This window comes from Neolamprologus brichardi, chromosome 14 (assembly GCF_056152115.1).
Source record: "Neolamprologus brichardi isolate AB-2024 chromosome 14, ASM5615211v1, whole genome shotgun sequence".
In the NCBI taxonomy this organism is placed as follows: domain Eukaryota; kingdom Metazoa; phylum Chordata; class Actinopteri; order Cichliformes; family Cichlidae; genus Neolamprologus; species Neolamprologus brichardi.
Genome location: NC_142117.1, coordinates 18,372,404 through 18,398,554, shown reverse-complemented (window position 1 = coordinate 18,398,554; position 26,151 = coordinate 18,372,404). Strand labels below are relative to the sequence as shown.

The 26,151-nt window shown below is 43.5% G+C and overlaps 1 protein-coding gene across 2 annotated transcripts in view; it reads right to left on the bottom strand.

Annotated features, from left to right (window-relative positions):
* Positions 1-19,924, bottom strand: part of grm5b (glutamate receptor, metabotropic 5b) — an 83,140-nt gene extending 63,216 nt beyond the window's left edge. The window contains exons 1-4 of one of the 2 annotated variants that reach the window (XM_006802092.2): positions 19,846-19,924; positions 10,529-10,922; positions 9,558-9,986; positions 9,243-9,357 (exon numbers count right to left, since the gene is read on the bottom strand). In XM_006802092.2, the coding sequence (XP_006802155.1) occupies positions 9,243-9,357; positions 9,558-9,986; positions 10,529-10,684 (700 nt within the window). In that variant the 5' untranslated portion in view covers positions 10,685-10,922; positions 19,846-19,924. Of the gene's footprint in view, positions 1-9,242; positions 9,358-9,557; positions 9,987-10,528; positions 10,923-16,684; positions 16,846-19,845 lie in introns of those variants that run through there. The other variant, XM_006802093.3, reaches the window with a different exon arrangement.
* Positions 19,925-26,151: the final 6,227 nt, after the last annotated feature.

Sequence of the window (26,151 nt, the reverse complement as noted above, 5' to 3'; positions counted from 1 at the left end):
CTGTGTAACCTCTGTAGCATCCAGGTATTGCCTTGTGATACCAGTAGTGACACTGACTCTAGCTAAAAGTTAAAACTAGTGAAAAACCAGTCCAAAAAGAGGCGCAGGGGAAAAAACATCAGTGGCCTCCAGCTGTAACACCTTTCCTGTTTTAGGGGTTGTCTCACCGTTGCCCCTCTAGTGTACCTGCTCTTAATTTCATTAACACCAACAGCTGAAAGTAATTACCCCTCCTTCTTAACTGACCAGATAAATATTGCATTAGTTTAACTGGCTTGATGCTACATCCTGATTAAAAACGTTTTCACTTTTGTCATTCACAACTTGATTGTCGCATTTAAAATCCACTGTGGTGGTGTACAAAGTCAAAATCACAACAATTGTCTTTGTCCAACAAATTGTGGACTTAACTGTAAACAGATAGATGCCTGCATGCTGAAATTTGTGTCAGAGAAAGCATCTCCCCACTGTGGCACCCCTTTCTTTGCCAGAGAAAGTGGGTGACCTGGAATTTATGCTAATGAAGGGTTGTACACACTGGCAAAGAACATGATAGGATTCCCCTCTCTAATTTTTCCTCCTCTTTCCTCTTATCTCCTTCCCTTCTCAATGTTGATTGAAGAAAAGATCAAACCCCCCCTCTTTTTATCTAATGTTTGTTTCTTCCTGTGTGTTTGTAACAGAATGCAACCTAATTACGCATCATTGATCTGTGCAGCACATAAATTGATGAGGAGGAAAAAAGAAGAGGTCAAGGGAGAAACGAGGAAGAGAAAAATTATACAGAAATTAGAAGCGGTCCCACAGTCCCAGACCACTGTGGATCTTGCTCTGTGTGTGTGTGTGTGTGTGTGTGTGTGTGTGTGTGTGTGTGTGTGTGTGTGTGTGTGTGTGTGTGTTTCTGTCTACAGTCAGGCCAGTCAGTGTGGTGGAGTGAAGTGTAAAGTCCTGTAATTAGTGTCTCAGTGAGAGGAGTGGGAGACAGATGGTGCAGACCATCCTTTGACACACACACACACACACACACACAGACACACACACACACACACGCACACACACGCACGCACAAACACACACAGTTACCATCATCAAAATCGATAAAGCTTGTAACCTACTTCACTCAGGACTCAACAGGGATTTATGTGTGAGACATCTCGCCCTCTCTCACTTTTTCTCTTTCAGTAAAGTTGCCGTGGTTCTCTTTATCTCTCTTTTTCTGCCTCTCACTCTCTCGGTTCTACTCAACAATGCTAACACACTGTCAAACAAACACACTTTTGCTCCCACCATTCCTAAACAAAAGCCAGCCCACACGCATAAAAGGGCTGCAACTGGTAGCAGTCTTCTCTTCCTCTGTACTGGTTCCCAAGTTCATTTGTCTGTCAGGGAAACTTTCTGGCCATCACTGGCATGCATTTGGATTCCAAGCCTAGCATCACTTCTGATGGAGTGATGGAGCTTATGTTTGATAGCAGCAACAGAAATTTGGACAGGGGCAACAACAATTGTATAGTGCAAAAAAAAATTGTGTTAACTGTCAACAGTTCAGTAACATGATTAAAAATGCATCTTAGAGAGGCGGGGTTTCTCAGATGTAAAGATGGGCAGAGGATCATCAATCTGCAAACAGCTGTGCCTACTGTGAATAATAATCTTCAATACAAAACTGTACAAACTTATAATATCTCATCATCTACAGCATATAATATCATCAAAAGATTCCAGGAATCTGAAGAAATCTCTGTGCACAAGGGACAAACCCCCCAAAATCCATATTTAATGCTCATAATCTTTGGGCCCTCAGGCACCGCTGCATAAAAAACAGGGATGATTCTGTTATGGAACATTCCAGAAATCATTGTCTAAACACAATTCACTGTGGCATCCACACTCCAGGTTAAAGCTCTATAATGCAAAGAAGAAACCACATGTGAACATGACCTAGGAAAGTGGAAAAGCTGTTCTCATCAGGAATCTGGGTCTGCAGGTCTGCCTGTGGTCAGTGGAAATGTTATGCATCTTTTCCCTCATACACAGCTTCATTTTGTTGCATACATAACAATCATTAATTCCCATTAAAAGCATAACAATAGGTCAGACATGTCTCCCCTTTAATGACCATGCAGTTAGTCCCTCTAGCGCCTGGTCTGCAGGATGTTTGGCAAACTACTATCTGTCTTAACAGAAGCCATTAAATTGATTCCCCAAACATGAGTTCTGAAACCTGAGGACAAGCCAATTTGAGGAGATGCAGTCTTGTGACCCCATGCTCATTAAACCACAAGCCATTGTTGTTGTTTGGGGACCCATCCAGAAACTGTCCTTCTTTGAATCTTCACCCTTAGGCAACACTTTTTTTCCCTTCTTGTCCATTCATTAAACCTTTCTCTACACTGCCCTTTCTAACCCCTCCTACTTTCCTCTTCCTCAATCCTAAAAAGGCACAGGAGTTAAATAGACAAGGACCATGTTTTGTCCCAGAGTCTGAGTGTGAGACACAATGGCAGAAAGGAGGACGACGAGAACAGAGAGAAAGACAAAACGCAGAGGATGAGAGGCAGAGGGAGAATCTGCAGTGCTAGGATCAAATGAGTCAATAAAGACCAACAGGAGAAAGAAATGAGAAAAGACAAAACGGTAGTGTGGAGGGAAAGTTGACATCTTGATTTATTGAGACATTGATCAACTTCTGTTTCAGCGTGCTGGGGTGACACATGTCAAATGTCATGCCAATAAATCCCATTCAGCTGAATTGGATTGAGGTGAACAGAGGAACACAGATTGAAATGGGAGAGGAAGGCCACAGAGAGAGAGTGAAACAAAGAAATGGTAAACTCGGTGTGGTGGAGGATGATAATGATGATTCTGGCTGATTAAAGTTGCACAATGAACAGTAAGTGAGTTGTTGGACTCGCAACCTATTATGATCCTGTGTGGTAGAAACACATGTGATGGTAAAGAGAGGGTCCCTTTCCCTCCACAGCATTTAGTGATGCAGATAAGTATATTCAGCTATAAGCAGGTCTCTCCAAGGTGCTCTACAAAGGCTTTATTCCAAGAACTGTCAGTGTTTCTGCCACTGTCCCACAGACATCACCTAAATTAAAAGGTCCTTTATGAATATTTTTTTTTAATATATGCTCCATGCAACTGACCTTTCATTTCTCTTGATGCTATTTTATCAAATGTCTTGGAACACGATATATCTGAGGTGTTACATTACGTTACAGTTCCTGCCATAATTCACCTTTAGCATCTGTGGTTAAAGTGACCAAAGGAAAGCTACATAATGATATTCTACTAATTCTTTGTTAATAGTAGTGGCCTATGTGATACATTTAAATCGACTTTTGATTTTTTGAGGATTAGACATTGACATATTTGCGAGTTACAGAGAGAACCTATTACTTTGCATTAAAGGTTGTGGGAAAGTGCTTGGCTCGAGAGTTCTTACGTCCATCTCAGGCATCGATTTTAGCAGTCACAGCTGAAAAGATATTCTGTCAGGCCCAGACAGTCTGCGTTACACAACCAAGAAACAGTAATAACATCAACATATTGCATGCATGTACCTTATATCCTCCCGGTGAAAAAAATAATACAGTATTTCATTACTTCAGTGTAATGACTTTGCTGATATTCCATGTATTCCAGTATCTTGCATATCACTTTCCCCCGTCTTTTGCCTCCAGATGCAAAATTTTAATGCAGAGAATTAATGAGTCTCTGTAACACCCCCACCACCAGCAGCAGCAGAAGCAGCAGCAGCAGCACCACCACTACCAATCTTGTTCCAAATCTTCAGCTCCTGTACGCTCTCTTATCTACTGCAAGCACTCCACATCCTAATACACACACAGACACACCTTGAACTCTGTCTTCTGTCGTTTTCTGGCATTATCATCATCGGTTCCCTGCATTCTCTCTTCTCTCCTTGTTCCCCATTCCCAATTTATCTTGGTTCTTTTAAAAAAAAAATAAAAAAATAATAATAATCCTTCATTTCCCTTATTTTTCCTACAGTTTTCTCCCCGCCCCCACCTTATTCGTCCTCTCCCTTCAGTCTCCACTTCTTTTCCATCCATTACATTTCGTCTTAATTCATTCTCTCTGTCACACTAATTGTTTTTGCCATGTTTTGTGTTTGATAAGGCAGAATCTGACCTTGAAAACCTGTTTCAAGGTTAAGCTGAGTCTTTGTAATTGAAAAGTATTTTCTGCACATTTAAGCTAAGACAAATACTCTAAGGCATAAATTTCTGTAGAAATGTTGATAATATCGTGCTGCTAGAAGTGTCAGGACTCTGGTGGTGTCATGCATCGTATGGCACCAGGATGCCAAAAGAAAATCTTTTGGGTCCTGTGGAACACGCAGTCGAGCTTCTGTGAAGTGGGTTTATTACAGTCCATTCAGTAGATTCTAGATAAATCCAGGGTGTAGGCAGTTTGGAGGTTTGATCAATGTTTTGCTGGAATTTTGTTGGATTCCCTGCCTTGTGCTTAAGGGTGGAGACACACACTGTCCTTCTGGAGAAGACCATTGCCATCAGGAGCTCTTGTATAGTCTGCCAAGTTGTACACACCTAAGTAATGTCCATGTGAATGTCAGGACCCAAGGCTTCTGCACAAAACAGTGCTTAGACAGTGATTTCCTACTTTATGTTCCTCAATCATCCATTCACAGCCAAACAAGCACTTTTTTCTTGACTTGCACAAAGATATTAAGCATGCAGAACAGCCAGGGATCCAACCAACAGTGGTTTTAATGTTGTAGCTGTTCTGTATACATGCTGTTATAACATTATAGGTAAGCCCACAGGCACACTCTTATTACAAAGAAAACAAAAATGTCACACATATGCACTATATTGTTCTAAATATGTGACCTGATCTTTCTGTAGCTCTTCATTTAAATAAACAAATTCAGACAAGATTTATAAATATGTCTCAACATCTGTGAACAAATCCCTTTCTCAGTTTCACCGGAGGAGAATTAAAGCAAATAAGGATTTAATTTCACAATGTTTTACTAGAATCTGTCAGGGTTCCTGGGTCGGTGACCCAGTGCTTTCCGTTTTGTTCACGTTCAGTTTATTTCGTCACTTCCTGTTTGTTCCTGTCACCTCGTCTCGTGCCATTAGCCAGATTATGTTCAGCTGTGTACTCACCGGTCTCTCATTATCATCCTCATCAGTCTGTGTATTTAAGTCTTCTGTTTCCATTCGTTCTTTGTCGTGTCATTGATGATGTTCGTGTGATGTTGTCCTCCCCGTGTTCTCTCAGTCAGTCAGCCATTCAGTGTTCCAGCCATCCAGTGTCCGTTCACCCTCTGTTCCTCCACTCCTTATAATAAACATCCACCAGTCTTCACCTACCTGTGAGTCCTGCGTTTGGGTTCCTTCTTCCTCGCCTCCACACAACGCCTGACAGAATGACACGACCCGTGCCACGAAGACACGATTGGGACCCAGCGGACTCTGACCTCAACGAGCGGCAGGTGGCAGCGCTTTACCGTTGGGCAGAGTTGGTCAGGGGAAAACAGCGGCTCTTCGCGGAGAGAGAGCACGTCTTCGAGGGGACTCGCCTGGCTCTGGGCGGGCCTCGGAGACGCCGCGTTCCCCCACCTGCTGCCTCACCTGCCCCGGAGCATTTGCCGCGGAGAGTGGACGTTTCAGGCCGCGTTTCGGCCGCTCCCTCTCTCGCCGCTCCGCTCCTCGTTCACACACCCGCCGCCTCATTCGCCGGACCTCCACCTTCGCCACGACACCGCGGCTACGCCTCCCACCTCGGCTCAATGGAGGCTACCGCGCCAGAGGCTCAGCTGTTCACCCCGGCCGCTTCCTCTTCCCGGAGAAAGCGGCGCACACGCCGCCATAACACGGACTATTGTCAACAACTCCCGGTGGTGAGTTCCGGTACTTGTTTTCCACCCTCCTCATTTGACACTTCACCCAGATTCACTAAGGGACTCATCTCCGATTCATGGGGAGATTCCCTCCTGGATGATGTAGACTGGGAAGAGTTTTTCTGCTGTGCTCCCGCAAAGACTGTAAATCGTGGTGGCAGAAGAAACAGACCGAACTCTGATAAACCTGCCAGTAGCACACACCCGGTCACCATTTCCACACCCGTCACTCAGCCATTCCCCACCAGCACGGCAGCCCAGATTTGGCCTTCTTCTTCAGCCATTTCACCCCCTCAGATGTCTAGGGCCCGGCCTACACCCACACCGGTGCCAGCTCCCAGGAGGAAGGCAGCTGCGACGCAGTCTACCTCCACATCCACTCTTGTTTCCCGGGTGGGGGTGACTGGTGTCCAGCCACCTCCCGTGCCTGTCCCAGCGCCCAGGCTGAGGGCAGCCTCAACCCAGCCTGACCTCCCTGGAGGCTTGGAAGAGCTAACCGGCCCACCTACTACTTCACCTCTTCATCCACCTCCTGATCCAACCTTTCACGCCCTCGCACTGTCCCTGGTTAGGCTAGCTGAGGTGTCCCCTGCTCAGGCACCAGCCTTATTAGCCCAGGCCGCCATCTTATCCCCCTCGGTAACTCTGTCATTAGCTCAGCCATTAGCATCGCCAACCTCTGTTCATCCCTTAGCTTCCCCACTCCAGTCAGTTCACTCACCTGCTCTTAAGCCTCCCGTCCTCCAGTCCCCTGTAGTCCAGTCTCCTCCCGTCCTCCAGTCCCCTGTAGTCCAGTCAGTAGTCCAGTCGCCTCCCGTCCTCCAGTCTGTCCAGTCTGTAGTCCAGTCAGTCCAGTCGCCGGACCTGCAGCCACAGCACCCAGAGCCAGCTGTGAGCCCTCCTGCTTGCCAGCTTCAGCTTCGCCGGGTCCGGCCTCAGCCTCGTCGCCAGCCTCCGCTTCGCCTGGTCCGGCGGCTGCCGCACCGTTGCCCCAGCCACGTTCTGGACGTCATCGCCGGCGCGGCCGCCCACCGGACCTGCTCAGCGGCCGCCGCCGCCTTCCTCGCGGCCGCCCACCGGACCAGCTCAGGGGCCGCCGCCGCCTTCCTCGCGGCCGCCCACCTGAACTGTCTCGTCTCGGCCACGCGGCCGCCCGCCTGAACTGTCTCGTCTCGGCCACGCGGCCGCCCGCCTGAACTGTCTCGTCTCGGCCACGCGGCCGCCCGCCTGAACTGTCTCGTCTCGGCCGCCGGCCACGCGGCCGCCCGCCTGAACTGTCTCGTCTCGTCTCGGCCGCCGGCCACGCGGCCGCCCGCCTGAACTGTCTCGTCTCGTCTCGGCCGCCGGCCACGCGGCCGCCCGCCTGAACTGTCTCGTCTCGTCTCGGCCGCCGGCCACGCGGCCGCCCGCCTGAACTGTCTCGTCTCGTCTCGGCCGCCGGCCACGCGGCCGCCCGCCTGAACTGTTTCGTCTCGTCTCGGCCGCCGGCCACGCGGCCGCCCGCCTGAACTGTTTCGTCTCGTCTCGGCCGCCGGCCACGCGGCCGCCCGCCTGAACTGTTTGTCTCTCTGTGGACTCCGTCCCTCCGTCCTGGGCCCCCTCCGCCCGCCCTGTTCTGGTCTTTTTCTCTTTTGGCCGTCGGGTGCCGTCCTTTGAAGGGGGGGGTACTGTCAGGGTTCCTGGGTCTGTGACCCAGTGCTTTCCGTTTTGTTCACGTTCAGTTTATTTCGTCACTTCCTGTTTGTTCCTGTCACCTCGTCTCGTGCCATTAGCCAGATTATGTTCAGCTGTGTACTCACCGGTCTCTCATTATCATCCTCATCAGTCTGTGTATTTAGGTCTTCTGTTTCCATTCGTTCTTTGTCGTGTCATTGATGATGTTCGTGTGATGTTGTCCTCCCCGTGTTCTCTCAGTCAGTCAGCCATTCAGTGTTCCAGCCAGTCAGTGTCCATTCACCCTCTGTTCCTCCACTCCTTATAATAAACATCCACCAGTCTTCACCTACCTGTGAGTCCTGCGTTTGGGTTCCTTCTTCCTCGCCTCCACACAACGCCTGACAGAATCAATCCATGTTACCAGGGTTTAGTGAGTCATATGCTCACTCACGCTCAATCAGTTTTAACTAAACATTTATTATCGCACAGCTCTACAGTGAAAGCGTTTGTGAGACAAATTTATAGTGTATGAAAGTCATTTGGGCGCACTAGCGCAAATTACTTCGTGCTGACTTGTGGCACTTATTAGCAAATCTCAGGGTACAAAACACTCAACAGCTTTAGTTCTTCAAATGAACAGATCTGCTGTTTCTCACATACACACATAAACTTATTTCTCTTATACACACAAACCTATATGCATATACACATATATACTCTTAGATAATTGCACACCACTAACACACACACCTACGCGCACACACACAGACTCATTACACCTAAATTCAAAAGCTCTTGCAGCAGCTGGAGGCAAAGCCAGAGGCCCGGATCAACAGTCCTTGATATGTGTTTGTGTGCGTGTGCTTATCGCTCTTTATCGTACACTTTCAGGTTCAATAGCTGTTCTCTCAGCGGGCACAGAGGTACTCATTGTCCTGCAGTTCAGGTAGCTGTTGCACTATCTTCAGCATCTTCCACCAGTGAACCAAGTGACTCAACTCACCGATAACTTCAGGGTGAGAGAGTGAATGAATGAGTCACACAAATCCTGCAAGTATTCTCTCTGTCTGTACTACACAATCCTCCTCCAGGTTTTCACGTGCTTTTCCCTTGTTGTTTTCCACTGAGGATGGAGGCATATATTTTGATATGAGTTTGAGTTCGATCTCTGGCATCATTTTTAGTTCTCACGACCCTTTTGTCCTCCAGTCATCACCTTCTTATCTACTCTCCATCAGCTTCTTGGCATAGAGGTAGCTTTAACCCATCTACAGTAATTCCATTTTAACGCATTTCCTTTCATAAGCCGAAACCTCATCACTGTAATAACCACTTCTCCTTCGCTCTCTGCTGCAGCGTTGCTACGCCGTGGCTGATCTCGTCAACTCCCCTCTTCCTTCACATCCTTGCACTGATAAAACTCCTTGCCTTGTTTCAAAGACAATTTTACCTCTTTTTCTTTTTAGCTGGAATTTATGAGAAAGTTCTGGTTTTTTGTTATTTTTTTATTGAGGCATCACAGATTTCAGATGTCTTTCAGCTTGGACATGGCTGCGTTCGAAGGTATTTCAGGCAAATAAATATAAAGAGGAGCCAAGAACACAGTATAATGAGGCAAACACAGAGAAAAAGAGAGAAAAGGACAAAAGAAAAACATAAGAGTCTGCGTGGGTGACCGTACCTTCTGTGTGTATTGCAGACACGTAGCTCCAGTTGTATCTCTTGACAATGTCCACCATAGCTCTTGCCTGCTGGGCATCTGAAGGCACCACCCGCATAAAGTATTTGTAAAGGCTCTGGAACAACAGAAACAAAAAGAGCGTCAAGCTGTGTTTTGCAGGAGCATGCAGGGCATTCAACTCGGTGAGTAATGAATAACTTCGCATAATTAAAAGTGGCAGTAATAGATTTTCTCTGTAATTGATTCTTATATAATATTTATTTGTATGTATCTGTAGAGCTTCAGTAGCATTCGTCTACAAGGAACAGAGCTCACCTTATCGCTGAGGTCCATACTGGTGGCAGAGTAGGCAATCTGTGGTATGTTGAATAGCTGTAGCAGGTTCTGGACCTGGATGGCCACTGAGCTTGAGCCAGGTCCAATTAAACCCACAATAGGTTTCTTCCCCCGCATTGGAGTGGCAGAGGGGTCTGAGCACTTTAGGGTCCCTCCTCCGCCTCCCCAAGAAGTTCCGCCGCCCCACTCCTCGGCCTCATCAGAGGAGACCAGCGAGTCGCGTATGAACTCGATGCTCTGCTCCAGAGCCACAGCCGAGTGCCAGCAGGAGTCCCTGATCTCACAGCCCAGGCTGATGTTGGGAAGGATGTGCGGGTCAGCATTAATGCGGTCCAGTGTATGCATCATGGCTTCCACCCTCTGGATGCCATACTGCTCTCGCACCGCACCACACTTGCGTTCATGCACCTGATTAGACAACACAAAGGAGATAGGAATTAAGCCAAAGTGAAGTGACATTTAGATTATTATAAATGGTTATTTTTACCCATATGAATGCAAGAGACCGTGCTTTTTAATACACAGGTGCTTCACTGTTGGAATAATATTGGTTTTGTATTCACATAGCTGCCTTGTTCTGATTTTTCCTGTTTGCAATTATCCTTAATGAGATGGAAAAAGCTTGAATGTCAGTGGGTGACTTCTGGTTCCCGGGGCAGCTAATGGAACTTAAATGTCGATGGACTCACAGAGAGCTACCCATTCTACAAATTGAAAGCATTCTTTGGGTCTCAGAACCAGAGCAACATTATAACCTTTGGTACAGGAGATTGGACAAAATGCATCAATTTTCTGTCGCTGTGTTAAAAGTATTCATCTCTATATCATTTCATGGTGTTTCTCTGAAATCCAGCAATAATTACACAAGGTCAGTTGAAGTAAAATGTAATCATTTTAGCTACAGATGATTCATTTATACCAGTATTAACCACACAACCACTTCAGTTTACCTTATCAGCAGGAGGCTGGTGATGGACAGAGAACAATGCTCCGATGATTATGTCACCAGGCATGTGTGCTACAACTCGCCGTTCATTGGACTGAGCAGAGTTGGCTTGATTGGGACCCAGCCAAATGGACAGAACTAGCAGCAGCCAAAACATCATCTTGGTCCTTTTGGGTTACTAAGAAGAAGCAGACCTCAACTTTGTATTGTGGATCCGTCACAGGGAACTACTTTTCCGAGAAACTGTTTTCCTGGCCATGGCATGAGCTTGTGGCACGGAGGAGTTTTCGAAAACTGAAGATCTCAGAACGATCCTTTCTTCTGACTCGTTTTTGCTCCGTCTGGATTTCAAGGTGGGACCATCACTGCAATGGCTGGTATAGGTGCAGCGGTGCAACCTGGGAAATGTAAAAGAAAATTCGGGTTAAATCCCACTGACTGTAATAACTCCTGGATCGTCAAATTAAAAGGCAGAGGAATCAGTGATAGACAAACATGTTCATGTAAAGCTATGGGCATAAAATATAGCTAGAAATTTAGCATCACGTATAATAACCTGGGTCTTTAATATGTATTCATAAAACCTGTGGTTGAATAAAAGTACAATGGGTGACAAAAATGGTCCAACCTGGTACAAATGGATAGTTTTGCAAAGTGAGAAAACTGCACAGAATAAGGACAGAAATAGCAGCTTTTCACTGTACCAGGAAGCACTGTGTTAAAGTGAAGAATGCTTCACATCATGAGAGTGGTTGTCCGAACTGTTTATTTCACCCTAGAGATCTGAATCATCGGCAGTTTTACAGCCTTCTTACTGGCAAACACATTACACATACATTACTCCACACTTGCCATACTTCACTAAATAACAATGGTTAGGCCAAGGAGCTTTGCCGACACATTTCTTTGCTTTACGACAGCACCATTTCTTTGTAACATATACAATTGAATTTATTAAAAGGAATAAGCCATCCAAAGCTACCTACAGCCATATCAAAAAGTAATTGCCCTCTAAACCTAAAAACTAAGGCAGGCATGAACAGCGTGTTTAAGGTTATGCCAAACCATCTCAAGCTGATTTAAGTCTGGACTCAAAAATCTTTGTTATGTTTGGAGGGGGGGGGGGGGGCGTTACCCAATGAAGGGTGGACTTGGTCGTATATTTTAGATCCATGTTCTGCTACATAACCCAGACATTCTTCTTCAGGGTTTTCTGGTAGAGAGCATAATTATGGCTTGTTGTCTGGATCTTGAAGCAGCAAAGCAGGCCCAGACCATCACACCACCCCCACCGTCTTTGACAGCTGGTATGGTATTCTTTTATTAAATGATTTTAGTTTTATCCAGATGTAACAGGACTTAAACCTTCAGAAAAGTTCTGTTTTTGTCTCGTCAGTCCACAGAATATTTTCAAAGGTGTTGGAGATCTTCAAGATGTTATTTGATAAATGTGAGTCGAGTCTTTGTGCTCTTCTTGATCAGCAATGGTTTTCTCCTTGGAACTCTTCCATGGATGCCATTTTATCCAATGTCTTTCTTATTATTAAACCATAAGTCTGACCTTAACCTAAGCAACTGAGGACTGTAGTTCTTTAGATCTTGTTCTGGGTTCTTTTGTGACCTCCTGCATGAGTTAAGGGAGTAGTGTTGGTCATCCAGGCACTCCTGGGAAGGCTCGCCACTATTCCAAGTTTCTTCCAATTTTGGATAACAGCTCCCACTATGGTTATGTTAAGTTAGTATTCAGCCTTAGAAATGGCTTTGTAGCCCTTTCCAGACCAACAGATGCCTGGAAAAGCCTTGGTGTGGCTTGTGAATTTGAACTTTCCAAGGTATGTAATTACGATTTAACATAGGGAGACAATTACTTTTTTTTTTTTTTTTTTTTACACAGAGCCAGGTGAATCATGATTTACTGTATTTTGTATTTACTCTGGTTATCTTTGTCTAATATTAAAATTAGGTTGATGATCTGAAATATATAAGTGACGTGAAAAAAACGTGAGAAATCAGGAAGGGGTCAAATTTTCACAGCACTGAACATGCAAGTACTGGCTCAGCGCCCTTGAGCTCAGATTGAATAGTGCATTTTTTGAATCATATTAAGTGATGTTGTGCTTTTTTCCAGCTACTGTTGGGAAAGTCCAGAAAACAGGACATTAGCACCTAAGTTTGTATTTTCTACCTCACTTTTTGTCATTCTAATCATTTCGTCGCTAATATAAATGGAAATTGTGCAAATAAAATCAAAATATTGATCATTGCATTTGCCAGCAGCTGTGTCACACCTCACAGCTGCTGTGAGGTGTTTTACACAGTGCACAACAACCACAATGCCAACAAGTGTACATAAACCCATTAGAGGTCCCTTTTTTCTCTTTAATTCCTTTTTATGTTTTTGGTCCTTGAAGATTAGCTGCACTGTTTGAAACCAATGATGAGTACCAAGTAAAACCATTAACATGGCATACCACAAGTCAATCCTCAAGTGTCTGCCCCCCGACTCTCTCCAAATCAAATTTGAGGGCATGTTATAGCTAATTCTCTTGCTGCTTTAATGGTATTACTCTAATTGTGAATTTTGGGTGTTCTCTCTAAACTAAGCCCCCGTTGTGTTTTTATCATTACAATTTAAATTGTTTTCGAACTGTACCAAGACTGCTATACATCCTTCCGGCAAAAAAGCAGTGCTTTCAGGGGTATTTTGTATTCCTTTTGTTCTGGCAAAGAACGCTGAGTACTCCATGTGTCTTGTTATTATAAATTATAGAAAGGATTCCTTTAATGAAGTGCAGAGTTTAGGCAACAGCAAAGAATCCCCTTTTGCAAGACGTGGGCAAGTCAGCTACTAAGTGGATGATTCAAAACAGCATATGGGACATATCTAGCTAAGCGATGTACACCAAGCGCCCTGTGTTTAACAGTCAGCCAAGTGCGGGGGCATCAGTTTCATCCTTTGGGTAAACTTTCAAGTAGCCATCCCTCTGCATTAATGGGTAAGACTTGTAATTTGCCTAACCCCGAAGCTGCACAAATACTTTCCTTCACTGCAACTGAGAAATTTAATTGACCGTAAACAGCAGGGGAGCTGGGACAGTTCAGCAGAGGATGGCATCCACTGCTTATGCAAAACAGGATCAAGGTCATGGCAGGGATGTTGGGCGGTTAGCAGACTGCTGTTTGGGGGAAGAGAGAGAAAACGAGCGAACAAAAAAGGCAGATGGAGGAACACTGCAAGGAGAGGAAATGAGGAGGAAGAAACAGCGTGTATGCTGAAGAAGGTAGAGGAAGACAGAGACAGAGTAGGGGATAGAGGAAGAAGGCATGAACGATTAAAAAAAGAGGCACCAGGGGACAGAGTCTCTCTGTACGTAATTAACGTGACAGTGTCAGGATGGCAACAGGGCTAACTGCTGCTCCAGTAATGAACAAATCAAACAAAACTCTGCTCTGTCTCACATGCGCTCGCTCTCCATCAGTGACGCAACTCTGTCTCTTTCTTGGCCTCCTCTTTTGTCTTTCTACTGACACGTTAATACAAAGATGAAGATGAAGAATCCTCATAGAAGAATCTCTCCCTAGAATTTCACTGCACAGCAGACACACATTACCCCCACACCAAAACCGCTTCACCACGTTCATTTCATCATTTCTCTCCCTCCCTTGAACGATCCACTGCTTCTGCATTGCACGCTCAGTCAGACACATACACTGTGTCTGTCTGTCCCTCCCTCCGAATCATTCTCTTGTTGGCCAAACTGAAAAGAAAGTCAAATCCTTATTCCCTAAACAAACATCTTGCTCACGCCATTAGGCATTTATATCTCTAGCTCCATCCAAACTATGCACACGGGCATTATAAAACCATCCAAATCAACTCTTACACAGACAGAAACACACAACACAGGCAGTAACAAACACTCTCCCTCCCCCTCCGCGCCTCGCATACTGCTTTATGTGTTGAGAAAGCATTTAATTTACTGCGTATTAAACAGGGGCGTTAAGAATTACACTAAATTTAGACGCATGGCTTGTAGACAAATGCATTTATCCTCTTTATCTTGTCCTGTATGACGCACAGACGTTTGTGTTTGCATTTAATGATGGGGTGAGGGGGCGATGTCTGGAGTTTTCAGAACAGATTATAGTTGTGCTTTCCATCATCTGAGCAGTTTGCGTTTGACTGTAAAAGCTCTCCACTGACTGCACATTCTGACAGGTTAAATGAGGGGAGAAAAAGAAAGCATCCTAAGACAGATGTATATCAGTAAGCTCACCGCCGTTATTAACAACACACGATCCCACAGAGAGACACATATCATGTCAAATGAAGTGTGCCAAATACAAATGGATGTGCGTTTACCCACATACCCTATTTCTCCAGCGCGCTCATTTAACGGCATACAAGTTTTGACATGTGTCATGTGACATGTGTCAAGATAAATGGATATCTACACAAAAGATGTTTTGTTGCCTTTTCTCTGAGCACATTGGTGGTCAAAGAAAACTAATATTTGACAGGTTCTCTCAAAATATCCCCCTGTAAAACATTTTGAGGGGAATATTTTTGCGGTGTTTGCAGCCTTTATAAAAGGTTTGAGTAAACATGACATTTAAGTCTGAGATGTTATCAGAAGTCTTTAATTTGAATCATTTTGTATGAAAAACGAAATGTTCACCAGACGTAATCCTGACATTAATAAAGAATTACTTCAATGCTCGCAAGGTGTTTTTATACAACCGAGAGAAACAGGAGCTGCAATACTATACTGCAACATACCACATAAAATAATAACATGAAACATAAACTGTCAACAGGAACGGACAAATGATCTGGCATAATGGTGTTTTTTCAAATTACTTGCTGGTATCTGAAATGGTTCATATTGTTTTTCTGTGTTGTGTGCACATTCACTTATGCAGGGAAGGCTTTTGCTGATTGGGCTTGTAACAATGGTTCTCTCCATGTGCCTCCTATTCCCAGCTAAAGAGATGCTCATTATTGTTGCTGTTGTTTTTTTAGTTTTTTCTGCACAAACCCTTTGACACAATGTGCATCTGCAGGTTTTAAGAAGACTAAAGATTTATTTTTGTAATTGCTGCCTTGTCTGTAGAATCATCTCAGCGCCACAGATGAGTGATGTTCTAATGAAGAAAAGCGCCAAGGCTTGGAGACACAAACACTCTTTTTGATTTTACGTTTCACCTGTCTGCAACATCCAGTACACCCACTAAGTAAAAGAACCACTAAACAGCATTAAACCTCTATAACTCCAGTGCACCACAGTGACATAGCTTATATGGGCATTTTAGGTATGTCAGTGCAGGCCTGCCTTTGAGGACGGATCACCAAAAAGCTCCCGGTATTAATGGGATACAAATATCACACATGCATCGTCACGCCAACAAGGCTTAGACAGTAAAGACTTAAACCGCTGCAGCCACATGAGACAAGGCGCCTGCACAACTCCCCCAAAACAAGATGTGACCTTACAGCACTTATCTGGGACTCGCAGTCTCCATTAGTAGTAAGACTATCGGCAGTTTTCAGCCAGGTGCATTTATTTATTTATTTATGTCCTTTTTAATCCTTTGTGGTTTCGTTGGTCTTCCTGTACCATCAATTTAAAGTAATTAATTGAATGATGTGACGCTTTGCAAGTGCTTAATCGCTGACAGGCACGTACAGTGTCTGCTCAAACTGAGTCTCTCCAAGGAGAAATCAAATCCAGAGACAACAACATCGACTGGCGCAGCGCTGCATCCGTTAACCGCAAGAAGAGGGGGAAAAAGAGAGAGAGGGGGGCGGGGGGGGGGAGTCCATCATCTGCACAGATCCGAAAAAGAGATCGAAAGGTGCGAAACATGAAAGAGACACGGTCTGAAATGAGCACAGCTACAACACGCGCCGGTGAAAACCGCCTCTCTGGCCGTCCTCTGTCTCAGTGGCATGCCTGTTTCTCCCATACATCAGCGCAATTGGCTGCTTTCTTTAACTAGGTTACAGCGAACCCGTGTAATTCAAGGATAAGTAAGCCACGTGTAATTGCAAGTCCATTCAGGAATACTGCAAGAACAGTGGGTTATAACAAAGTGCGACAATATGAGTCTGAGCAGAATACAGGCTATGTGCATGCAAAAACTGGATATCAAGCCTTACCTATAGGAGCCTACGTGCCCCTCCGACAACACTGGCACGGTCCCGTTTGATAACCGGTGTGCAAGTTCCTACCGTGGAGCAAAGACGCGGCTAATAATGTGGAGTCCAATGTCAAGCTGCCTCTGGTCGCTGTGCAGCTTCCGAGCTTCCTCCGTTTTCCAGTCACGCACACCTGAGCCTCTCTCCAAACACCTCTTCTTCATCCCGCCCCCTTTTCCTCCCTCTTCTCAGCCTCTCTCCCCCGTATCTCATCCTCCGCAGACCCCACTTTCTTTGCCCCCTCCTGCTCTCCATCTTTGTAAATGTAGCCACCATTTTTCTGCAGTTTTCCCTATATCCAATTGTACTTAAACACCCACTTCCCCATTTCCCTCCACTTTTCTTCCCCCCCCCCCCCCCCCGCCCCCTCCCATCCCTTTGCTGTTTATGATTGAGACAGCGTGCCCATGGGTCATTCACTTTCTTTTTCTCATGTTTTTTTCTTCACTTCATCCATCTTACCACATCATCCTGCCCCCTCCTCCCATTGACCTGATGTGGAGAAAATGAAGACAAATCGCAAAAGTCTTGCTGTGAATAATAGACATACTGTACAGCTGTACTGTAGACGGTAGAGTAATCCTTCGAGTGTCGGGGTTTATCTGCAAAGCTTTATAGTTTTATTTCATTCTCATGTAAGACAATATCCTACAACTGTTAGGCTAATCCATTTACATCACAGGGTAGTGATTTTTTAATGCCAAAGTGTGTGTGTGTGTGTGTGTGTGTGTGTGTGTGTGTGTGTGTGTGTGTGTGTGTGTGTGTGTGGGAGGGGGGGGGGGGGGGGGGGTCGTCCTCCAAATAAGAGGTTTGTGCATATTTGCACACAACATTTTCACAACCTGAAATGTTATGTTATCTTATGGTTGTAAAACTGCCGCTAAGACTGTCTCTGATCACTATTTTCTTGTTTTTGCTTTAACATAGTGGATCTGGCATGTGCCCAGCTTTGATGCAGAGTGGTCCTGGTCCATGCTATTCCAACTGGAATGGGAACAAATCAAGCCCTGGATAATTGAAAATATGAACGGTTTGTACTGTACCTGACGGGCGTAGCACACTTTGGTAACGTGGGAAATTTCCTAGATTAACAAGCAAAGCTCTGTTAAAACACAAGCAATGCCCCTGTGTAACCATAGCAAGGCATGAACGCTATATCCCACCAAAAACAAGCCATCCTCTGAGCTGGAATGAAACAGACTTGGTTATGTTGCAGCAGTCTCCCCAAGCAGGATAATATGCTTGGAGAAACTGCAAAAACCACTAGGGAAAAATCAGGAACAGGACAACGAAAACTCCCCAGATCCGACCATGATCTTTGGGATACACTGGAACAAGCCCAAATCATGGACGTCCAAAAGATCTGAACTAATTTTGCTAATGACAGTTTTGTTCAGACATGTTTCATTTTAACATCCATCCAATGGGCATTCTCCTGCTCCATACATTGTGATGTTTTGATTCATTTTTAAAGCATTCAGTAAACTCTATTGGGCACTCCCAAAGAGATCCTTTCTGTGTTCTCTTATCTATTGGTTTGCAAGCGCTAAGTAATATTATGAATAATAAGCAAAATTACCCAACAATGTATTGTTTGAGCACCTTTGAGGTCCTCAGAGTTCAGTTTTAAAGTTGAAATGTCCAAAGACAGACACTGATTATTTAATCAGTGTCTGTCGTGAGCATTCAACATTCTTCTCACAATTCCAGAATTAAACCAGAATAAATCAATCAAATGTTTCTTGTTACTACAGCAGCGTTCAGTGAGCTCAGTATGAAAGTATAAAACAGTGCATTAAAAAATTCGTTTTATTTCCTCTGTGGCAACTGATTGATTCCAGCTTCTTCCTTCCCTAACACACACGCCACCAACAACCTTTACAGGTGACAGTGGATGTTCAGTCCAGCCTCACCTTCAAAATAAGCAGTTACAAAATGCCTAAAGTTACTGAAATACACTCTTGAGAGGAAAACTCAAACCCTTGTAGGTTTGAGTGTAATCCAGCAGATCAAAGAAGAGTTGACCCCCCCCCCCCCCCCCCCCCACACACACACACACACACACACGTTTTTCTTTAAAACTTAAACTACACTGTCCAACTTTGTTCTCACCAAAGCGCGCATCCCGCAACGGAGAGGACGTGACCGAGTGAAATCCACGAGTACAACACTGATCAGTGCGATGATGGAGCTTACTGATTTTGTGAGCCCACTGTCTAACTTCCAATGTCGCATGTAGCCTACGTGTTTTCTCCGTGTGTCGCTATTTTCGTTCTTAATTCCTTCACTCCCACGCATCTCTAATTGCCCACCTACAAACAAAAATTAGATCCGGATACTGTAGAGTAAAAGTACGCAACACAAAAACCCCGGTTGGGTTGCTTTGCCCCGTGAGCTGCACTGCCACATAATGTAGGAAGAAGATGGGCTAGACTATGAGAGTCTGTCTCCTCTCTGATCAAACAGACTTCAGAGGTGACACTGTGGGCTGAGACGACGGCACTCTGGATGAGATCGATAGCATTTGAAGTTTCATAGCGGTCAGATGAGTAAAGAGCCATTAACCTACTGCTTTGGCTGGCGTCCACCTAAAAGATTTAAAAATTAGAACTAAATCAATACAAATGTAAAAGAAAAATCGCGCTCTGCTGCAAATGTCTCTGGGCACAGGCTTTAACACGGACACTGCCATTAACCAATTTTAGCTTTAGAGAGAAAACCTAATTTTGCATTTGTAATGGCATCTTTGAATTTAAATTAAGTTTGCGAGTCCTTTTAAATATCTCGATTCAATAAATTATAGAAAATAAAACCCAATTTTATGATTTCATCAATATATGCTTGTAGGTAATACAATAACAATAAAAATGCATCTGATAATGTGGCTCTTTCTTTCTCACATAAAAGACAGGTTTGCTGTTCTTTTCGTGTTGGCTTTCCTCTCATAAATGGGCCTATTAGTGTGAAAGCCGGTCGTTTGAGGAAACGTCTCCTCGCACTTTGAGACGCAAAAGTCGTGTGGTTTAGGGAGAAAAAACGAGAATTCATGAGGTAATCCACGCCGTTCTCGTGCCACTATGTCTGACTCTGTCCACGAAAGGAGAAGAGAAGTTGTAGCCTACCTTTGCTTGCGGGACAGGTGTATGTTCCCAGAGAAACACAGCATCCCTCACGAGTCCGTCAGGGCACTGTGCTCGCGGTGGTTAATCTACTTTTTCACTATGGCAACAAATGAACCCCCTCTCCTCTCTCTCTCTCTAGCGCGCCACGCGCTCCAATGAGGAGGCTCCGTTGAGGTCATCCGCCCTCTCTTTCTCTGTCTGTCTGTCTCTCCCGCTTTCTCTATCACACCTACCTCCAAGATACCATCTGGAGATAGATGTTGATAGAGAGAAGCAGGGATCGAGGGGAGAGGCAGGGAGATGGCAATGTGGGATAGAAGTGGGTTTTAGAGCTTGGCTAGACAAGCATTGGATTAGTTTGCCAGCCAAATGCATTTGGGATTAGTAGACCATTAAAAGCACATAGACATACACGCAAGCATGCACACACACATGCAGGCTGGACAGGCTTTAGATGTTGCAGTGATAGCCTTACTGACTTTTATCTCTCACTTCCTCCTCACCCTTCTAAGCTTGCTTTGACATGAGCACATGGGCTGACAGGAAAACATAAGAGTTCACATGCACGCATGAACAGACTCTCACATTATTTATGTGTGTTTGTAGTCTTCCAAGGGTCAGAAAATGGGTAAAACTCCCCATAAATGACAACTGTCTCAAGACTCGAATGCAAACTTCCATTGACACTAGTGAATATATAATTTATTCAAAGCTTCTACAAGGCTGTGCAGCACTATAGATGTGTTTAAAAACTGCACGGTGTCTTTGTCTACTACAATGTTTCTATTTTCAAGTTGGGAAAATGTGTGCTTAATCTAATGAATCAAGTGAAGGAGGCTACCTTTAAAAGTGGAGGTACCTGTGAGCAATGCAACAGATGCAGCATGGCTTACAAATGATAAGAAATTGCCTGAATATGTGAGAAACAAGTCTGTGAGACTTCACAGTTGCAGCAGTAGCAGGTACAGGAAGAGCAGTGCAGCAGATGTGGTGTTTGCCCTCCCTTATAAAAATGACACAAAACACAATTTTCTGTGCACGCTTGTATTAAAAACAGATGAGTAAGTGCAGGCTTCTGAATGGGGAAAAGGACTCAGCATGAATTCAACCTTTAAGGCTAATGTTCAAAAACAAAACACAAAGGTAGGAGTGTTCTGATGTGGGGCCATATTTGGCATAGACAGATGGCATTTATAAGTGCACAAGGACCAAAACCCCAAATGTGTAAATAATGTTTATAGATGCAGGTGCAGACCAGAATGATGATAGGCAGCTGAGGACCAGTGAACTGGGTGAGAGGTTGCAGTTTGGGGAAGGTTCTGCTGCACCTAGTTAAACGGTTTCTGGAAGAATATCTATGCATGACCAAGAAAATCAAATCTGTCACTGAAAATAAAAATGGATGATGTCACATTTCTTTCTTCTTTTTTTAGTCTTGTATTGGATTCTTAAATGTGGATGTCAGGCTGTAATTCAATTAGCCAAGCAGGTGTCTAATAGGTTTTGCTGTATACAATTACCACTTAGTAAACTTCTTTAATGATAACAATTTGCAGTTGAGGTCCAACATTTGCTCCTTTTTCAATCATACCAGATGTGTCATACATTTTCCAGTTACTAATGACTGCATTGATACCGGTGTGATAAACACCACTTGGTTACCAATCACTGAATACAGCATTAAGAAATTGACTAAGTGCAAAAGGCCTATGGGAGACAGATTGCAACAACTGTATGCACAGCTCCAGTTGTGAAAACATTGGGATGATGTGTAAAAATTTAAATAAAAACAGAATAGAATGGTTTGCAAATATCATAAACCCTTATTTTATCAACAACAGGCAAATTTATAAACTGAGAAAATGTATAATTTAAGGAAAAATATGAGCTCATTTTTAATTTGATGGAAGCAAGATGTTAGGATTGGGGCAACAAAAGAAACAGTTGGGGAAAGGTTTTGCAACTAGTTAGGTTAATTAGCAACAGGTCAGTAACATGACTGTGTATATAGAGAGAGCGTCTTAGAGAGTTTCTCAGAAGTAAATATGGACAACAGTTCACCAATCTCTAAAAAAAAAAAAAAAACTCATAAACTGATTGCAAATTGTGGAACAATTTCAGAATGCAAATACTTTATTCGTCAAATCATCGACAGTACCTAATATTTTAAATAATTTCAGAGAATTTGGATAAATCTCTGTGCACAATGGGACAAAAACAAAAATATCCAATGCCTCAGGTAGCACTCAATTAAAATCAAGCACACTCAAAAAATGTCCCAATTTTTCCAATTTTGATGTAAAATGTTAAATTGAATGAACTCTGGGCACACACATACCAGATGTATCGATATTCTGATTTCATAAGGTTAATGTTAGGGTCACCTCAATAAGTTAACAGACCTGTTCAAGATAGATAAACAGTTGATCTCACGCGTAATTGTATGTATGGCAGATCTCAGATGCCATTTCCATAGCAACCCTTCACTTTTATAGTAAAACAGAAAATCAACAAGTATCTAATTGATCAGTTCAGCTTGTCTCATTTGATGCCAACTAATCTTTCCTTCACACGCGCACGCACACATGGAGAGAGATTAAAGTCGTTAATCACTCGCAGAGACACTTAAAACCTGTTGATGCAAGATTGGATCAATAAGTGAATTAATATTGATGAAGCTGAGACAAATCAATGACATGTGTTAGGATGAACTGTGTCAAATGATGGAGAGCTGGACTGAATGATATGATGGAGAAAAATCATCCACTGAATCATCTGGAGCATCTTTCTGACCCTGATACTGTTCAACAGAGTTTGTGGGTGCACAGAGCAGACAGATAATATAACTGGAGTGACAAATTAATCATCCCAAGAAAAATTCACCCTGCAAAACACACCTGCACTCTGTATGTGCGTTTGTGTAATCAGTGTGTAATACTGTGCATTAGACACATATAACATCTATAGGGTAAAAGTCTTTTTAACGACACTCCTCCGCAAATCACAAGCACAACAGACTCACAGTCACAGTTGGAAAATCAATTATTGAATGGCATTTCAAAATAACAGTGGATACCCGTGGTTGCCATAGACACATAGCTGATTTACAGGGTTGTCACTTCTCTGTGATATTCCCACTCTAAGTAGGACAAATAGAGGGGGGGGAAAAACCTACAAATCGCACAATGCCAAAAGAGAAATGAGGACGTCAGTTATGAAACATGTAATGTGGCTGCTGTTTCATTGAACAAGTGGAGAGTGGGTTTTAATATCACTTAAGCAGACTGCAGATTTGTCATCAAGCACATAAAGCACAAAAGACAGACCTGTCCACGTACTTTACACATCGTGGAGAAGTTCTGCAAAAAAGTTGAAACGAGTGAAAAACCAGTAAGAAAGAAAAAGTCTCACATCATTGGCAGATCTATTTAGAAAAAACTCACTGCAGTCACTGTGGGTTTGGTAATGCAATAAATCAAAATGGTGTGTATATTTTTTATAATATATCCAGGGAAATGTAAATTTAAATTTTAAAGGGTTTCAGGGAGGTTGCTCTCAAGTCTGCAGGCAGGCTGTTCCAGATACTGGGTGCGTACATTCTGAAAAGCAGCCTCAGTGTCGATGTAAACTGTCAGCACAGGTTGACAAGCTGTCACAGTGTCTCTGACTACCAGGACGCTGTGATAACAGGGATGGCACAGAGATTGGGGAGACTGCAGCTCTGTGTTAGCTTTGCCCTGCAGAAATAAAATAAAACTTATAAAATATAAAAAGATATAAAAAAAATATATCACATTTTAAAAAGGAAGACAAGTAAAAGGGGGGGGGGGGGTTCCCCACAACTTGAGGTTTCATTTATAGAGACTGTTTCCATATAAAGATTAGAAGCTTGAGCTCATAGTTTATAAAAATACTAGCTTTTGAGTATCTCTTCTGCACAAGCACGCACACAGATGAGATGCGACAGGTACAGTTAGGTCTGTTGTCAAGACTGAGCTGAAATTCTTCTTGTGATATTCTTTTCTTCTTTTTTACAGATTTTCAAGTGCACATTAGATGTCTTTAAAAGAAAAAGAAAAAGACAGTTTCCTCTTTGATCTGTGGAGGTCAGTTTTGTACAGGTTGGCTTTTAAAAGCCTGCGGTAGTTTTGTGAGATGTCAAACGTAAAACAACCGTAAGAATCCCCTCCAGCTAGACAAATCAGCCGTCATCTACCTCCTCTGTTATCTCATTACGCATGATGAGGAGGACTCTGACTGCGTGCAGTAATCGTGCTGTGACAGGCAACTTCCCTGGTGGTCTATCTTCAAATGGCTCATGCTGCCCTCTTGTGTCTGGATGAAACAGGGAAAAAAAAAGTTTTATGGGAATGTCTCAATCCGAAACCATTACTCGACGTCACGTGGTTTCCGAGTTATTCAGGAGTTACTGAAGCCTACTGTTGTAATTTCAGGTTAAATTCTTGGTAAGTTCAAATAAAAGTGATTTTTCAAACACTCTGTGTGTGCCCTTGTCTCTCTCAGAGGAGCCCTGCGGGCAGGTTTATCCTGTGATGGTCATTCCTGTGTGCTCCACTGCGCTCCTGCGGCGAGATAAGCTGCATCCCGTGCCTGGCTACGGTAGCATGTGACCGGCTTGTGATCCTAAAGCTTGCGCAGATGACTTTCTGCCCTGAGTACTGTACCAGTCTGAACGGAACCTGTGGAGAAAAAATCTCTCTCTTTCTCCTCCTGGAAGTTTCCACGTACAGCTGATCGTCACGATGCACCATGTGGGGTGTACCATGTGGTGTACTGACAAAGACCCGTTATTACATTTCACTTCTTATGCAATTAGCCTTTAAGTGTATTTTATCAGCTATAAACCTCTTCTACATACTATTAATGCACTGTCAATATATTAACAATCAATACACTGTATTTATTACACAAAGCATCTTAATCATTTGGTGGAAAGTATGACTACAACTTCATATCTATTCACTCTTCCATCTCATTTGCAATTAAAGACTTGAAAAGAAAAGCAACTGTAAACAATTTACTGTACGTTTTCTCTTTTTGACTAAAAGGTTGAGTTTTCAACATGATTGCTGTTAAACAGCAGCAGCATTAAAGGTTTCATTCATGATTCCATGTGGATGAACTAGTGTTTTCAGTGTCAGAAATAACCTGTATATTTGTGCAACAGAAAAACAATTCACCCCTTTCACTCTTATTAATGGGGCATGAAATTAGGTCAAAAATAAAATATCACACATGACTCTTATTCAGCCTGCATGCATCTGAACTAAAATTCCAGTCACAGAGGTAATCTTTATATATTAGAAAAAAATATTATATGTATGCTTATTACAAAAATGGCCTTGTTTCCTAAAAATAAAGGGTAGAATTAGTCTATTATCAGATCCTAAACAATAGTAAGGATTTCCTCAGCATTAGTGTTGGTTTTAATGTAGGTTGAAATGTCAACGTAGTCCTTAATGTTACTGCTCTACCTGCCACATCAGTGTGTGGAAGTATTTAACCACCACAAAGTACACTTATGATTATGTTTAATCCTATCACGTTTAGCTCATAATGGTCTGTAAAGGACATAATCCCCCCCCCCCCCCCTTCTCCCCCATTCTTCATTATGAGTTAAAAGAGTTTAAAACACCTTCTGTGACAGAGACCGTTATATTATTTTGTCAAATTATAGTGAAGCTCAATCGAACCTTTTCTAAAAGAGGTTTGATGTGTCATGGTATAACATGGCAGATTGAATAAAATGTAATGTTTAATATATTAAACTTTAATAGTACCCATTTTATTAGAGCACATATTCTGAGATATTCTGAGACAGTACTAAACATAATCGCTGAAGGTAGCAGATTACACTTTTGCTTTCTTTAACATCATAAAAAGACCAAGTAGAAGCACAAACTCATCCCACCCTAACACACTGTCTTAATATTTAAATTCAAGCCTGGCTTTCATTAATACACTGTCCGGTATCACTCTCCCACCTCCTCAACTTCTTCTCCTTTCTGTCACACGTTTCTGTAGCACATCTGATCATGCATAAATTCCTGGAGGGGCTTTGCCCAAGGGAGGGGAGTACTGTACACACACACACACACACACACACACACACACACACACAGCAGACATTTCTGCCCGAGGTGAAGTAGAGTAGAGGTCAGCTGGTCTCTAGACAAAGTGAAATAAGAATATTATCCTGAGCATGTGATGCTGCGTGAGATCACACACTTTTCAGAGGACAGCCCCCTAAAACAGCTCAATGAGTAGGCAGAGAACAAGGGGCTG